This window comes from Poeciliopsis prolifica, unplaced genomic scaffold (assembly GCF_027474105.1).
Source record: "Poeciliopsis prolifica strain line A6 unplaced genomic scaffold, Auburn_PproV2 SCAFFOLD014, whole genome shotgun sequence".
Taxonomy (NCBI): domain Eukaryota; kingdom Metazoa; phylum Chordata; class Actinopteri; order Cyprinodontiformes; family Poeciliidae; genus Poeciliopsis; species Poeciliopsis prolifica.
This window is the reverse complement of record NW_026562389.1, coordinates 10,906,687-10,919,215: the sequence shown is the minus strand read 5'-3', so window position 1 is coordinate 10,919,215 and position 12,529 is coordinate 10,906,687. Positions and strand designations below refer to the sequence as shown.

General features: G+C 30.9%; 1 protein-coding gene across 1 annotated transcript in view; it reads left to right on the top strand.

Moving 5' to 3' along the window:
• The window catches only part of LOC129366102 (phospholipid-transporting ATPase ID-like), a 40,580-nt gene that overhangs the window by 17,080 nt on the left and 10,971 nt on the right, over window positions 1-12,529 (top strand). Inside the window, exons 6-13 of the mRNA XM_055039717.1 lie at window positions 7,987-8,048; window positions 9,454-9,526; window positions 9,915-9,985; window positions 10,086-10,168; window positions 10,723-10,881; window positions 10,965-11,053; window positions 11,993-12,180; window positions 12,258-12,466. Coding sequence (XP_054895692.1) covers window positions 7,987-8,048; window positions 9,454-9,526; window positions 9,915-9,985; window positions 10,086-10,168; window positions 10,723-10,881; window positions 10,965-11,053; window positions 11,993-12,180; window positions 12,258-12,466 — 934 coding nt within the window. The remainder of the gene's footprint in view (window positions 1-7,986; window positions 8,049-9,453; window positions 9,527-9,914; window positions 9,986-10,085; window positions 10,169-10,722; window positions 10,882-10,964; window positions 11,054-11,992; window positions 12,181-12,257; window positions 12,467-12,529) is intronic.

The window sequence follows — 12,529 nt, the reverse complement described above, 5'->3', positions numbered from 1 at the left end:
CATAAGAACCATAAAAGTTTCTTTCAGAGCTTCAAATTTAAATTGTTGGTCATGAGATTTTGTGTAAATGTTTCATCAAACTCGTCTTTTCCGAGTTTCACTTCTCCTTTGCTACTTCAATTATGTCATTTGGGAGTTGAAACTTATTATGAAATAGCAACAGTTCCTCTTTTTTCAGGGTTAAAACCTCCAAAAATGGTTATTAGAAAGTCAGAACAGAAGCGAACGGGCCTGTGAAGCACCGGTTGATCCGTTCTCCTTTAATGTGTTTAAGACTGGAGGGAGTAACGCAGAGATGAGGTAGCACTCAGGAGGAAGTGGCTCGTTTAGCAGGTTGAACATTAGCTCAGCAGACAGAAACAAAAAGGACTTGAGGGCCAAAAATAATGTTATTTTACCAACTCACCCTTAAACTGAGCAGGATAAATGTTAAGTAAACAAATAAAGTTAGCAGATTTGTCTCTTTGCAAGTTTACCTCATTGAAAGTAGTTTTGCAGAGTTTCTGGGTATCAATAGGAAAAAACCAATCAATTTAGCAAAAGTGAAAGTTACTGGAGAATATAAAACATTTGGTAATTTAAAGACAAATATTTCTGTTGCAAGAACATCTGTGACCCAAATTTGTATCATTCCTGAACTGAAGTCCCATGTAATCAGTCCATGGACCACAAAATGGCCCCTGCGCCTCCCTTTGGACACCCCAGACCTAAACAAACACTGAAGGAATATTTGGACAGTTTTGAAAAGTTTTACAAGCTTCATTTGACTTCAATTTAACAAATTTTCACGTTGGGTGGAAAATAGTCTTTATAAACTTTTAGGATAATAAAGGACTTTGATCTTTTTGTCGTCGTCATGGTGATTGAGATAAAATTTGTAAGATATTATTTACCAAAACACAATAAACACATTAAAGACATTAAACACAATAAACACAATGAACACATTAAACACATTAAACACAATAAACACAATAAACACATTAAACACATTAAACACAATAAACACAATAAACACATTAAACACATTAAACACATTAAACACAATAAACACAATAAACACATTAAACACAATAAACACATTAAACACATTAAACACATTGAACACATTAAACACAATAAACACAATAAACACATTAAACACATTAAACACATTAAACACATTAAACACAATAAACACATTAAACACATTAAACACATTAAACACATTAAACACATTAAACACAATAAACACATTAAACACATTAAACACAATAAACACATTAAACACAATAAACACATTAAACACATTAAACACATTAAACACAATAAACACAATAAACACATTAAACACATTAAACACAATAAACACAATGAACACATTAAACACAATAAACACAATAAACACAATAAACACATTAAACACAATAAACACATTAAACACATTAAACACAATAAACACAATAAACACAATAAACACATTAAACACAATAAACACAATAAACACAATAAACACATTAAACACAATAAACACAATAAACACATTAAACACAATAAACACAATAAACACAATAAACACATTAAACACATTAAACACAATAAACACAATAACACATTAAACACAATAAACACAATAAACACAATGAACACATTAAACACAATAAACACAATGAACACATTAAACACAATAAACACAATGAACACAGTAAACACAATAAACACATTAAACACAATAAACACATTAAACACATTAAACACAATAAACACAATAAACACATTAAACACATTAAACACAATAAACACAATAAACACATTAAAGACATTAAACACAATAAACACATTAAACACATTAAACACAATAAACACAATAAACAAATTAAAAACAATAAACACAATAAACACATTAAAAACAATAAACACAATGAACACAATAAACACAATAAACACAATAAACACATTAAACACAATAAACACAATAAACACAATAAACACATTAAAGACATTAAACACAATAAACACATTAAACACATTAAACACAATAAACACAATAAACACATTAAAAACAATAAACACAATAAACACATTAAAAACAATAAACACAATAAACACATTAAACACATTAAACACAATAAACACAATAAACACAATAAACACATTAAACACAATAAACACAATGAACACAGTAAACACAATAAACACATTAAACACATTAAACACAATAAACACAATAAACACATTAAACACAATAAACACAATGAACACAGTAAACACAATAAACACATTAAACACATTAAACACAATAAACACAATAAACACATTAAACACAATAAACACAATAAACACATTAAACACATTAAACACATTAAACACAATAAACACAATAAACACATTAAACACAATAAACACAATAAACACATTAAACACATTAAACACAATAAACACATTAAACACAATAAACACAATAAACACATTAAACACAATAAACACATTAAACACATTAAACACAATAAACACAATAAACACATTAAACACAATAAACACAATAAACACATTAAACACATTAAACACAATAAACACATTAAACACAATAAACACAATAAACACAATGAACACATTAAACACATTAAACACATTAAACACAATAAACACATTAAACACAATAAACACAATAAACACATTAAACACAATAAACACAATAAACACATTAAAGACATTAAACACAATAAACACATTAAACACAATAAACACAATAAACACAATAAACACATTAAACACAAAACACATTAAACACAATAAACACAATAAACACATTAAACACAATAAACACAATAAACACATTAAACACAATAAACACATTAAACACAATAAACACATTAAACACAATAAACACAATAAACACATTAAACACATTAAACACAATAAACACATTAAACACATTAAACACAATAAACACATTAAACACATTAAACACAATAAACACAATAAACACATTGAACACAATAAACACAATAAACACAATAAACACATTAAACACAGTAAACACATTAAACACAATAAACACAATAAACACATTAAACACATTAAACACAAAAACACATTAAACACATTAAACACAATAAACACAATAAACACATTAAACACAATAAACACAATAAACACAATAAACACATTAAACACAATAAACACATTAAACACATTAAACACAATAAACACAATAAACACATTAAACACATTAAACACAATAAACACAATAAACACATTAAACACATTAAACACATTAAACACAATAAACACATTAAACACAATAAACACATTAAACACAATGAACACAATAAACACAATAAACACATTAAACACAATAAACACATTAAACACAATAAACACAATAAACACATTAAACACATTAAACACATTAAACACATTAAACACAATAAACACATTAAACACAATAAACACAATAAACACAATAAACACAATAAACACATTAAACACAATAAACACAAAACACATTAAACACAATAAACACAATAAACACATTAAACACAATAAACACAATAAACACAATAAACACATTGAACACAATAAACACATTAAACACATTAAACACAATAAACACATTAAACACAATGAACACAATAAACACAATAAACACATTAAACACAATAAACACATTAAACACAATAAACACAATAAACACATTAAACACATTAAACACAATAAACACAATAAACACATTAAACACAATAAACACAATAAACACATTAAACACAATAAACACAATAAACACATTAAACACATTAAACACAATAAACACAATGAACACATTAAACACATTAAACACAATAAACACAATAAACACAATAAACACAATAAACACATTAAACACAATAAACACATTAAACACAATAAACACATTAAACACATTAAACACAATAAACACAATAAACACATTAAACACAATAAACACAATAAACACAATAAACACATTAAACACAATAAACACATTAAACACAATAAACACATTAAACACATTAAACACATTAAACACAATAAACACATTAAACACAATAAACACATTAAACACATTAAACACAATAAACACAATAAACACATTAAACACAATAAACACAATAAACACAATAAACACATTAAACACAATAAACACATTAAACACAATAAACACAATAAACACATTAAACACATTAAACAAAAAACACATTAAACACATTAAACACAATAAACACAATAAACACAATAAACACAATAAACACATTGAACACAATAAACACATTGAACACATTAAACACAATAAACACAATAAACACATAAACACATTAAACACAAAAACACAAAACACATAAACACATTAAACACAAAAACACAAAAACACAAAACACATTAAACATTAAACACAATAAACACATAAACACATTAAACACAATAAACACATTAAACACAATAAACACATTAAACACATAAACACAATAAACACATTAAACACAATAAACACATTAAACACAATAAACACAATAAACACAATAAACACATTAAACACATTAAACACAATAAACACAATAAACACATTAAACACATTAAACACAATGAACACATTAAACACAATAAACACATTAAACACATTAAACACATTAAACACAATAAACACAATAAACACATTAAACACAATAAACACAATAAACACATTAAACACAATAAACACATTAAACACAATAAACACAATAAACACATTAAACACATTAAACACAATAAACACAATAAACACATTAAACACATTAAACACATTAAACACATTAAACACAATAAACACATTAAACACATTAAACACATTAACACATTAAACACATTAAACACAATAAACACATAAACACAATAAACACATTAAACACATTAAACACAATAAACACAATAAACACATTGAACACAATAAACACAATAAACACAATAAACACATTAAACACAGTAAAACACATAAACACAAAAACACAATAAACACATTAAACACATTAAACACAATAAACACATTAAACACATTAAACACAATAAACACAATAAACACAATAAACACATTAAACACAATGAACACAATAAACACATTAAACACATTAAACACAATAAACACAATGAACACATTAAACACATTAAACACAATAAACACAATAAACACAATAAACACAATAAACACATTAAACACAATAAACACAATAAACACAATAAACACAATAAACACATTAAACACAATAAACACAATAAACACATTGAACACATTAAACACAATAAACACAATGAACACATTAAACACAATAAACACAATAAACACATTAAACACAATAAACACAATAAACACATTAAACACATTAAACACAATAAACACAATAAACACAATAAACACATTAAACACAATAAACACAATAAACACAATAAACACAATAAACACATTAAACACAATAAACACAATAAACACAATAAACACATTAAACACATTAAACACAATAAACACATTAAACACAATAAACACATTAAACACAATGAACACAATAAACACATTAAACACATTAAACACAATAAACACATTAAACACAATAAACACAATAAACACATTAAACACAATAAACACAATAAACACAATAAACACATTAAACACAATAAACACAATAAACACAATAAACACAAAAACACATTGAACACATTAAACACAATGAACACATTAAACACAATAAACACATTAAACACATTAAACACATTAAACACAATAAACACAATAAACACATTAAACACAATAAACACAATAAACACATTAAACACAAAAACACATTAAACACAATAAACACAATAAAACACATTGAACACATTAAACACAATAAACACAATAAACACATTAAACACATTAAACACATTAAACACAATAAACACATTAAACACATTAAACACATTAAACACATTAAACACATTAAACACATTAAACACATTAAACACAATAAACACATTAAACACATTAAACACATTAAACACATTAAACACATTAAACACAATAAACACATTAAACACAATAAACACATTAAACACAATAAACACATTAAACACATTAAACACATTAAACACAATAAACACAATAAACACATTAAACACATTAAACACAATAAACACAATGAACACATTAAACACAATAAACACAATAAACACAATAAACACATTAAACACAATAAACACATTAAACACATTAAACACAATAAACACAATAAACACAATGAACACATTAAACACAATAAACACATTGAACACATTAAACACAATAAACACAATGAACACAGTAAAAACAATAAACACATTAAACACAATAAACACATTAAACACATTAAACACAATAAACACAATAAACACATTAAACACAATAAACACAATAAACACAATGAACACATTAAACACAATAAACACATTAAACACATTAAACACAATAAACACAATAAACACATTAAACACATTAAACACAATAAACACAATAAACACATTAAACACAATAAACACATTGAACACATTAAACACAATAAACACAATAAACACAATAAACACATTAAACACAATAAACACATTAAACACAATGAACACATTAAACACAATAAACACAATAAACACATTAAACACAATAAACACAATAAACACAATAAACACATTAAACACAATAAACACATTAAACACAATGAACACATTAAACACAATGAACACATTAAACACGGGGAAGTTTTGAGTCACACTTTCTCAAAACTGGCACCACAGACGGTGCCAAGAAGTCAACTTGAGTTTGTGTGATGAAACTGATCGTATCAAACTTCCTCTGAATATTTGCTCTGATGCACCAATCGGGTTTTTGCTGCGCTGCACTCATGTCCTGTTTCCTTTGACGCAATTAAAATGAAGAAAATGTAACAATGGAATGATGCTGTTTTCATATTTCACTTAGAAACAATGAAATATTTGACTTTTCAGAGGAAACTGATGCATATAATTTGTTTTTGTGAGAAAGATTCATTAGGAGGATTTAATCCTCAAAGTGTGCAGAACGTCCTCAGATTAAGTTGCGGATTGTCTTAGATTAACAGATTGTATCACTTTTATCCAAAGTAATTCTTCTTTAAGTTGGACAGAAGTAACAGACTAAACACACAGTCGTCATTTCTCATGACTTTGTTGTTTTTGTATTTATAATATTTCATGTTTTTCATTTGTTCAGAGCAGTTTAGTGTTGCTTCAGTAGTGGATAATTACATGTCAAATGAGTCTTTGCTGAAATTACTATTTTTGTCTACAACAGTAAAATAAATACATTGTTTCTCTGCCAGGAAGGAGATTCATTCAATGTCTGACTGCTGTCAGGTATTTGTTACTGTTTTGAAAGTTATTAACTTCTTAAGTGGAAACTAATTCAACTGGTTTCCACTGAAACCAGACCTTTCATCTCACTGGGATTCTCAGAAACCCTTCAACAATGAATTTCTCTTAATAAAAAATACTTAAAAAAGCTTAACAAAGGTCAGAAAAGTTCAATATCGGCTTCACCTCAATGTCACCAGTTAAGAACAAGGCTTTATGAGCGCTCATATTATTTATTTCTATTACTTAATTTAAATTACAGATCTGTGTGTCTGTTACGTTAAATAAACTAAGTGATATGTATATTTAAAAGGCTAAATTTGCAAAGGAAACTCTGTGTTGGCGCCTCCGTGTCTTCAGACGGATCTGAAACCAGACGATCAATACCGGCCTCATCGTTGCTGCAATCATCCGAGGTTTTAAAAAAGGGAAGTAGACGTCCATCAGGGGTTTTCTCCCAGGTTATTTACAGTAACATATCTGCTCCCACATGCAATAAAAAGCCCTGATGCAGCCTGTTAGTCGGTGATGATGGGTCTGTCTGATCAGAAAGCTGATCCAATAAACAAATTTAATTTCCTGTAGCCTGACTGCTGTCACTTTCTGCTCCTTTCTGTCTCCTAGAATCGCCACAGGAGCGACAATCAAGTAAACAACAGAAAAGTTGAAGTACTAATTGACAGAAAGTAAGTTTTTCTTATTAAAATGTACTTTTTTTCCCATTTGCCGTCACGGTGTTGTTGTTTGTCCACAGGTGAAATAAGCAGCAGACAAAGCTTTAAATTATTCATGAGGAGCTCAGATGTGAAAATCAACTCATTTCACATATTTGGGATTTCAGGCAGGAAACAGAAATGCTGGTCATCGTCCTGCTGCTGATTCCTGGACAGAGATAAAAAAAATAATAAATAAAACAAACTGCGGTCACTCAGCAGGAAAATGTGACTCGAATCTGATTTTTTTCACGGCAGCATATGGAGCCAAATAGGATCAGTGAGCGGGCCTGATGGCAAATTGTGATGGACGATAAATTATTATTTATTGTCATAAATAATAACGTTGTTGTTCCGACACTGTATTTAAGTAATAAAATTGTATTAATAATGCAAGAACAGATTCTTAAAGATCATTGAACATCCTTATGAACATTAAACACTGGAACTGGGAGACATTTAAAATATACAAAATAAATAAACAAAACAACAAATAAAATTATGAATTATCTGTAAACAGAATTAAATGGCTAAAAACCCCAGAACTGAAGACTGTTTTTGTTCCTCCACAGCTGCTGTCGCCTCGTTGTGTTTACTTCCTGTTGACATGTTGTCTTCCAGACTTTCATAAAAATACAGACTGACTCAGATTTGGCTCGTCTTGAACCTGTCCAGGTGTGCTGCTCAGTCTAGAACTGGTTTTATGTTTGCTGATGTTCCTCCTGTTTTAGGGAAACCCAGCCTCTGTTTCGTCACAGTGCTTATCTTTCAGGACGGCTTGTGTTATAAATAATTTACTTCCTGTGTTTAAACCCGTGCCAGGGGGAGTTAAAGCAAAGAAAGTTCAACAAGAATAACATACAACTAAAAGAAAAGGACTTTGCGTTTGTTCTGAAAACCGATACACTAATATGTAAAACATAAAAAAACAAAGCAGGAATTTGAGGTTATGACTCACAAAACCAAAATGCAGCAAATTAAACTAAATATTTCCCAGTTTTATCCTGCCAGGTTGTTTTTGCTCAACTTACAGAGAAAAAGACAAACATTTGTCTCCAAACAGACGAACTGAAGTTACAGAATCATTTTCATCCCTGATGCTTTGACGAACGCTCCTATTTCCTCCGTCTAAGATCGGAAAACGTTCTGCGTTTCTGGCAGACGGACAAACAGAGTCATACAGGAAACCAGCAGGAACCAGCAGGAACCAGCAGGGGGAAAGTGGCTTGTATCGGTGTGACCTTTAGGGTCAGAGTGGGTTTGTTTATCATCCGTCAGACGCTTTCTTTCCTGGCATAAAAATAGAAAAACTCTTGTTTCCAGCCGACAGTCACTGTGACTTTCTGAAGCTAAATTTAACTTTGTGATTTGTTGTCAGGCTACGGAGCGAGAAATGGATGGAGGTCCAGGTAGGAGACATCATCAAGCTAGAAAACAACCAGTTTGTAACCGTAAGTAAACTTTTTATTTCATATTTTGCATTATAAGTTTGGATTATATGCCTTCACTGTACTGTGGTTACTGTGTCTTTTCTCCATATAAGGAGGGGTTCCTCTAGGTTGTGCACTTGGTCCTCTGCATTTTGCCTTGTTCTCTAATGACTAAGTGTTTTTAAACCTTTTAGTCACACAGTGAATAAAAATGACTCAAGAGATTGTTTTCTCTTGTCTAGTAACTGACTTTATTTCTGTTAGTGTCACTGAAATAAAACACGGCAAAGAGTCGACTAGGAAATGATTAAAACTATTGTTTGATTTAAATATTAGCATAATTTCCTCTATGTGACAAAAACAAACTTTGGAAACATTTAATGGAAACTGGAAAGTGTTTTTATTTCAGGCCGACCTCCTGCTGCTCTCCAGCAGCGAACCCCTGAACCTCGTGTACATCGAGACGGCAGAACTGGACGGGTCAGTTAACTTTTAGATTTGAAACGTAACTCATTGCTGAAAATAATTCACTTATTTCTTCATTCCCTTCTCCCTCCGTCTGTTTCCTCCTCTTCTTCAGAGAGACCAACCTGAAGGTCAAGCAGGCCCTTCCCGTCACTGGGGACCTGGGAGACGACATCGAAAAACTGGCAGATTTTAATGGTAGAAATCACAGCTGGCCAGTAACTAGTTACATTTACTCCATTACATTTACATTAGTAACTTTAGGGAAAACATTACTTTCAAGAAGTATTTTTACTGCGCTGTACTTTTTACTTTTATTTAAGTAATTTTATTAGAAACTATTTTTACTCTTTATAGAGTAAAACTTCTGCATTTTCTGCCCACTGAATGAAAAACAAACATATTTTAATCCAAAACTTCACCAGATTCAGACACAAACCTGCAGTTTTTTAGTGTTTTATTGAAAAAAACCGATTTGCTTCATTTTGTTATTTTTTTGTCATTGATATGAATTATTGTCAAATTATTCCCTTAACTTTATATTTAGATCCACCTGATGATGTAATTTTTAAGCATTAAATGATTGACAATTTGATCAGTAAGTTTTACCGAATACTTTACTTGAGGAGACGTTTGTAGAAGTAGTGATATTCTTCCGTTTTTGTTAAAATCCACTTCCAAAAGCTAGAAAAAGGGTCTAAAAAGTGCTGAAACAGTTCTTTACTATTTTCTGCGTTTGTGTCTCGTTTAAGGCGAGGTTCGCTGCGAACCCCCCAACAATCGTCTGGACCGCTTCAACGGGACGCTGGCGTTCGCCGGTCAGAAATACCCGCTGGACAACGAGAAGATCCTGCTGCGCGGCTGCACCCTGAGGAACACCGACTGGTGCTTCGGCCTGGTGCTGTTCGGGGGTCAGCGAGGCGCTTCGCTCAGGTTTTCAATATAAAAAACTAAAATAAATGAAAATCTGACCAGTTTTTTGTTTGTTTTGCAGGTCAGGAGACGAAGCTGATGCAGAACAGTGGGAAAAGCACTTTCAAGAGAACCAGCATCGACCGTCTGATGAACGTTCTGGTTCTATGTGTGAGTTTTAAACTTTTTAAAAAACCCAAATGTTTTTTAACAAGTTATCCAACATTTTTTGTTTTATTCAGTTGTTTAGTAACTGAGTGTTTGCCCAGGGCGGCAGTAGAAAGGGGCAGACGCCCAATAACTGGAACATCTTGCTGGATGATAAATTGTCCCAGTAATTCAATGAATTATATAACTTTATATAATAATAAAAAATGCAAACTTCTCCTCTTGTAGACCAATAAACTTTAATTTTGTGAAGACATTTTAAGACTGGAACTGGAAAAAAGTTTAAATAACAAAATAAAAACAACCTTGGAACCAGGCGACCTGGTTCCTGCTGGATTAAAACTATAATAATAATAATAATAATAATAATAATAATAATAATAATAATAATAATTACATTTTAATTAAATTAAGGGCATCATTGCTGATTTTATTTAATTTGCCAATAAATTTGGTGGTTAAACATGAATTTAGTTGGGAATAATTAGAACAACCTAAATAAAATAATCTGTTTTTCACAATTACATAATGACTTATTTTCTGATTGTCTGGCCTTAAACTAAAGTACATGGCACTAAATCATAAAAGTCAAAGTGGAGACGGGTTTTCTCAGCTCCTCTGGTTCTGGTTCTGCTCTGCATCCAGAACCAGAACCAGACACAGAGGAGCAGCATTCAGCTTCTAGGCACCAGAAATCTGGAACAAACTTCCAGAAAACTGAAAAACATCTGAAACACTGACTTCCTTTAGATCTGGAATAAACCAGCTGGTTCAAGTTTCTTCTGAAACATAATAAATGAGACACTAAGCAACGTTTTGATCTCAGCTAGATGCTAATTATTGATGACTTTGTATTTTATGATGTAAAGCACCTTGAACTGCCTTGTTGCTGAAATCTACAAATCCCTGACAATAAAGAAGCTTTTTGCTCTTGTTCTGTAGATTTTTGGTTTTCTGGCATTCATGTGCACCATCCTGGCCATCGGGAATTACATCTGGGAGGTGAACAACGGCTCCAACTTCACCGTCTTCCTGCCGAGACAAGACAACGCCGGCTTCTCGGCCTTCCTCACCTTCTGGTCCTACATCATCATCCTCAACACCGTGGTGCCCATCTCGCTTTACGTCAGGTGGCCTGTCCAGACACTTTTATACCACTTAACATAAAAAAAGCACCAAATGTTATATGGGCTGCGTCTTTGTGCAGTGTGGAAATCATTCGTCTGGGGAACAGCTTCTACATCGACTGGGACAGGAAGATGTATTATTCCCGCAGCGACACGCCGGCCGAGGCGCGCACCACCACGCTGAACGAGGAGCTCGGTCAGATCAAGTACGTCTTCAGCGACAAGACGGGGACGCTCACCCAGAACATCATGATCTTCAACAAATGCTCCATCAACGGGAAGTCCTATGGTGAGAGGAAGAGCCTCATTCTGCTGGTTTTAAACTGACATGAAAAATAAACTTCTGCAACAT